We start from the raw sequence: 6,000 nt of genomic DNA, 5'->3' as shown, positions 1-6,000 counted from the left end.
TTTAACATAATATTTTTTAGCACTTCAAAAATATTTCAACAACCTCCTTCCAGTACAAAATACAAAACTAATCTTTTAAAATAATTTTATTATAATAAATTTAATTATAAATTACTATTCTTCTTTATAATTTTATTAAAATTAAAATCTTCATTCTATTTTTACTTTTTATTTTACTTAACCCTAACCTTATCCTAATTTCCAAATTAAAGTATTAAACATACATAACCTTATCCTTGAGTAAATACCCATAGTCGTCCTTGAGATTCACGCAAATACCCATAATAATCCCTAAGATCCCGATTTCCTCATTATAGTTCTCCAGATAGAGCTCCGAGCACTCAAACTGGTCCCTGGCCATGTTTCAGGCGATGACTCATCACCAGAGTGCTGACGTGGATTCGGATTGCCACGTGGGAGGGGTCCAAAACGTCGTCGTTTTGGGTTTGGCGCCCTTGAAAGCCAAAAACGACGCCGTACACAAACATTTCACTTCACTTATCTCTTCTTCTTCCACCCTCTGACTTCTTCTTCATCTCCCCATTAATGGCGTAGCCATAGGGTTGTATTCGCTGGGTTTAGGAAAATTTGAGAGAAGAAATAATCTGATCAAAAGTTGTTATCGTTCTTCCCCTCCTTCATCATAAGCACAAGGTTCTGACTTTGTGATCGGACTCAAGGTAAACTTTTTTTTTACTTTACATTTTCAATACAGTGTTGGTTAATGATATGCAAGTTGTTAGTATAGTTGATGTTCTGGAGTTTTGGTGTTATTGTAGTGTCCAGGGTTTGAAGGCTGGCTGGGGTTTGTGGGGTTGCTCTATTTAACCCGAATGAAATAGGGATGAAACAGGGAGTTGTATACAGGATTGGAAAAATATATTTTTTTTGTGGTGATTATTTTTTTTAAATGCATTAATAGGCTTTCTATACATTTTGTCTTAATACATGTTCCTTTGTATTTTCTTTTTGTATTTTCTGTAGGTAGCACCTTATGAATGTCCTGTACTAAGCAAGGCTTACCTTCTTCCTGAGTGTAAGTTGTGGTATTCTCTCTCCCTCTATGCTATAATTATCCTGATGTGACAATTGGATTTTGCAGCCCCTGCTAGACTTCCTGGTTTCCATGTTTGTGTTGGAAGTGGAAGAGAAAGATTGCTTCCTGAGTAGTACAATGAGAAAGGTGGTTATTACGTTTGGTTCAGCATAATTATTGGATAGTTTTAAGGACAGCTAGGCTCTCATGCTAAGTGAAAACAAGAGTAAATTAGAAAAATAGTCCTTAACATGATTTTTCAAATGTAAATTTAAATGTTTGATTGCAGGTATAGAGTTTATTCTTAGCACAGAAATAGTGAAAGCAGACCTTGCGGCAAAATTTCTGACAAGTGCAGGAGGAGAAACATTCAGTTACCAGATTTTGTTGATTGCAACCGGCTCAACTGTAAGGATCCTTGAGAATATTAGAGGATATATCTTGTATTGTACTCATTTCTTCATTTTTTTGGTCTTGCTAATAATTTGTATTTGTTTGCAGGTTATAAGGTTGAGTGATTTTGGTGTTCAAGGAGCTGATGCCAAAAACATCTTTTACTTGAGGGAAGTTGATGATGCTGATAAACTATACGAAGCAATTAAAGCAAAGAAGAATGGCAAAGCTGTGGTTGTTGTTGGAAGTGGATAGTTATAACTATTTCTTTTCATGCCATATTGTTTTTAAAGAAGTGCATTATAATCTGATGTTGCAGTGCCAAGACTTTTTACATCTGGCATAGCTGCTTTTTACGAGGGATACTATGTGAAAAAGGGGTCAATATTATTAAAGGAACAGTTGCTATTGGATTCACTATATTTGTTGAGTTTATTTGATATAGTTTATTTATTATATCACATTGTTATGTAAAGTTGCATAATTAACAATGCAAGAATGCTTTACATATAATTGATCCTCAAAAGCGATGTTGGATACTCAAACCAAGTTAATTGAAGATTCATATGCATATAACAGTCCTAAAACTATCATTGCATGATTTGAAAAGGTTTCAACCTTGCTTTTTCAGGTGAAAGATTGGGGGTGTGGCTTGTTCTCTTTTCAACTATTTATTTATCAGTAGGAATTGCAACTGCATTGATCCTTATAGGAGGGGAAACCATGAAACTCCTCTTCCAAATAGTTTATGGTCCAATGTGTACCTCAAATTCTTTAGGTTGGCTTCTAAATTTTTTGAAAGGCATTAGTGCTGCTTGCATAAAAGAAATGCAACAAAATCTTTCCAAGGTTTGTGTTCTGGGTTATGTACAGTCTTTTGCTGCTGAAACCTTGCAAAAACTTTCTACTGTTTCCCAATGCCAATGGCAAGTTTAAGCATAATTTATGCCCCGTGCAATATAACCACTAATCGCCCTGCATATTTGTTATTTTTCTAAAATTGATATTTAGTTCATTGTCTTGCTTTCCTATTTGGCATTAATTGCTTTTATTTTGTTTTCCATTACTAAAGGCATTTCCTGTATTCTAGTCCAGCTCAACCATTGGGTCCTGAAGACTTGGTTTGGAGAATGGTTTGTTACTTTTTGTTTTGTCATTTTCTGATATGCTTGACCCTCAGTATTCCTAGATTGCTTCTTTTAGGAACTGAATGGCATTATTCTCCTTTAACTATGACATTGTTCTGTTTATGATGATGCTACAGATGGCTGGGAAGGTGGTGAAGAGATGAAGACGAAGAAGAGATGAAGACGAAGAGGAGATGAATTATATGAAAATTTGGGGATTTAGGGTTACATATAATACGAAGGACCAACATGGGTACAAATTGGAAATTAGCCAGCTCAGCTAGCCGTTAGACCCTCCAGCATGGTAATCCGAGGCCACGTCAGCACTCCGGTGATGACTCATCACCTGAAATATGGCTAGGGACCACTTTGAGTGCTCGGAGCTCTATCTAAAAGACTACAATGGAGAAATCGAAATCTTAAGAATTATTATGAGTATTTACGTGAATCTCAGGGACGACTATGGTATTTACTCCTTATCCTTACTTAGCCACTCACGGACAAAGGAAAAAAAGAACAAACAGAGTACGAGAGAAGAGAAAGGGATCGAAGGGGTAGAAGAAAAGAGGAATGAGGAGAGGACGGCGTTGGACAAGGAAGGAAGACAACGTCTGTAATTCACCGGAGAAAATGATCATCTGTGTCACCGTCGTTGGTCACCAGGTTAGCTTATCTAACAAACGTGGTCGTTTCATTATGTTGCACACTAACTCAGCCCTAACCAAACTCCATCGTCCAGAATCCACTCAATCCAAATCCAGAACGCCTCTCTCACACTCAGTTCAGGGCTCCTCTTATCAAGCTCCTAGTCATCCCTCAATTTCGTCTAGCCATTGCCTGCTATCGCCACCGTGGAACTTTGAACAGCCACCGCCTGCTCCCTCACTTCCCCTCTATCGTGCAGCAGCCATTGCAACCTATCTTCCCTTCCATCGTACAGCCATGCCGCCGCTAGCGCTAGCTATGTTCCAATGCTGCCACTGTCCCGTTTGAAAGTGCTCTTTGTCTCCGTGTCTCTGTCTCCTCTTGCGTGCTCTGTTGAAGGCTTCTTCTAGCTTCTAGGTAATTTTTTTAAATATAATTGAATAATTTTTTGATTTTGTGAACTGTAAACTATGAACTGTGAACTATGATATGTGATTTTGAATTTTGATTTTTCTGTGAACTAAGAACTGAAGTTACTGAATTGAACTTTGTTGAATAATTGTGAATAATTATTGTTAGTTAAGTTGTGAACTACTGAACTTTGTTGTTGTTACTTCATTTTCTTGTTACTGGGTTGAATAATTATTGAATAATTTTGACTGTTAAGATTATTCAATTATTGGGTTAGAGTGGTTTGCCGTGGTGCCAGCTCTGTTCCACCGATTAGCGTTGTTCCCCCTTTTGCTCAATATCTGTTCTACTATGTTCTTGTCGAAGACTGTTTCCATAAGTGACCAGACCACTGCTCTTGTCAAAGCCAGAGTGCTGATTATTCGCTTGGCCGCAGGAGAACCTAATTTCGATACACATGCCCTCATAGCTGAGGTGAATTTTATTTTATTTTGTGTGAATTGTACTTTTATTGCTGCACATTTTTGCTTTTTGATTAAGGTGTATGATAATGAAATTATGATCATGAAGTAATGATCATGTGTATGTTTGATTGATGTGTGGTGAGTATGGTAGGCTGGGATTAAGGCTATTCGCGAAGGATACACACGGTACACCCCTAATGCCGGAACATTTGAATTATGTAGAGCGATTTATCATAAGTTGAAGGGTTAGCTAATTTATGCACTTCAAGTTTTTGTGTTTTGGTTACTTTTGTTAATTTTTTTTACTGATTTTTTTAGATGGGGGCTTATGTGGCTTTTGACAATTTTCCTAAATTTTTATTGCAGAGGAGAATGGAATTACATAAACTCCTGATCAAATTGTGGTAAGCAATGGAGCAAAGCAGAGTATTGCTCAGGCAGTGCTTATAATTTGTTCACCCGACAATGAGGTATGTAATGACTCTTTACCTTACTTGCGAAGACATTATGCTAGTTAAAGAAAAATGGTGAGTGTGCTTTAAATTTGTGCTAAAATACAAGGTTATGGGAAAAATTGACTTCACCATTTTAATATCTTGTTTCTCATTGCTTTTGAGTTTTTGGGGGCGAAATTTCTATTGTGATTCAAAGACCAAACAAAGGGTTGCAATGAAATTTGTGTTAGTTTTTCTTATAGATTAGAGATCTTTGTAGAAAAGATAAAGATAAAGTATACGAAGCCTTTAGGGTTTTCTTTCTAAATTTGTTCTTGAAATTGCTGTTTGATTTGTTCTTTTGTTTATGAGAACTCTTTTTTTTCCTTCTTGAATTGAATGTGGATTGCGGAAGTGTGTGAATTGAATTGTGTTGTCTTTTCACAGTGCCGCTATTGTCGTCTTCTCCTAGTGATGTCATCGTTGTGGTTGGCAGCGTCTTCGTCGTGTTCTAAGTTAGTTCAAATTTAAATTTTCTGGCTACTAAGACTGTCCACTTTGTTTGTTTATTCATTGATTTATTTTCTTCATTATTCTTAATACTCCTCATTGGTCTATTTCAATGATATTTCATCATTAACATGAGAAAAATAATGTTCTGAGCATATCTTTTCATGTTTGTCTATAAATTATTCTGCAACCTTTTTGAAGTATGCTCAAACATATTCTTATTGAGAAAAAGTTGATTGGAGTAAAAGTCTGAATCTAGCACGTGTTATATGCATGCCATTGTTCTTTAGTTTTGTATCTTTTTTATTCAAAAGGCTTCATTTTTTTTCCCAGTTAAAAAGCTTGTGTTCCTTGTTGTTTGCAGGTTCTGTTTTTTGAAAATATGCACTTGGATAGAGAAATTAAACTATTGGGAGAATTCTTTCTTGCTGCCTAGACATTTTCGCTGCCAGTATTAATAAAACTCTTTAGAGGATTGAATTCCTTTTTAGGGTTGGCATTTCTGAAGCTTACCTTTCATGTGAAAATCTTAGTTCAAACTCTTCGATACTGAGTGAAAGATCCACCCTTTTTACTTGTAACCGACATTGATAAAATTATACTGCATCTGGAATTTTTTAGTTCACTAAATATATAATTATTTATTTTTTATGGTAAATGTTCAATTAGTTTTCTTTAGTAATTTGATTCAAATAGTTAAGGTTATTTATTGACACTAAAAAAAATAGTTGAAAATAATTTCAATGCAATATAAGAAAACTATTGTAAATAAAGAATTATATAATTACAAAAAACCGTTGTCAAAAGTCACAAAAGGCAATGGTATTAAAACCGTTGTCGAAAAAACACCACCAAAGGCAACGCTTTTGAACTGTTGTCTTTGTGAATAACAAAATTACAACAGCTTAAAACTGTTGTCTATTCAGTTATGATTTTAAACTATTACATCATGCAAGAGAACGGTATTAAACCGTTGCCTA

General features: G+C 35.5%; 1 protein-coding gene and 1 long non-coding RNA gene across 4 annotated transcripts; both read left to right on the top strand.

The window, feature by feature from the left end:
- Window positions 1-371: 371 nt before the first annotated feature.
- LOC107491103 (monodehydroascorbate reductase-like) lies at window positions 372-1,699 on the top strand. Its single transcript, XM_052262809.1, has 4 exons — window positions 372-476; window positions 985-1,036; window positions 1,326-1,444; window positions 1,538-1,699. Exons 1-4 carry the CDS (start codon window positions 372-374, stop codon window positions 1,682-1,684), a joined length of 423 nt encoding a protein of 140 aa, XP_052118769.1. The 3' UTR covers window positions 1,685-1,699.
- A 332-nt stretch (window positions 1,700-2,031) lies between these two features.
- On the top strand, window positions 2,032-5,673 carry LOC107490999 (uncharacterized). Of its 3 annotated transcripts, XR_008000509.1 has the most exons (4): window positions 2,032-3,219; window positions 3,296-4,086; window positions 4,228-4,321; window positions 4,443-5,673. It is a non-coding gene; the product is annotated as an uncharacterized LOC107490999 (long non-coding RNA). The 3 variants fall into 3 exon arrangements; XR_008010709.1 differs by having other exon boundaries at window positions 3,296-3,618; window positions 3,869-5,673; XR_008000448.1 differs by having other exon boundaries at window positions 3,296-4,321.
- The last annotated feature ends 327 nt before the right edge of the window (window positions 5,674-6,000 follow it).

The sequence above is a fragment of the Arachis duranensis genome, chromosome 1, assembly GCF_000817695.3.
Source record: "Arachis duranensis cultivar V14167 chromosome 1, aradu.V14167.gnm2.J7QH, whole genome shotgun sequence".
Taxonomy (NCBI): domain Eukaryota; kingdom Viridiplantae; phylum Streptophyta; class Magnoliopsida; order Fabales; family Fabaceae; genus Arachis; species Arachis duranensis.
This window is presented reverse-complemented; position numbering and strand designations above follow the sequence as displayed.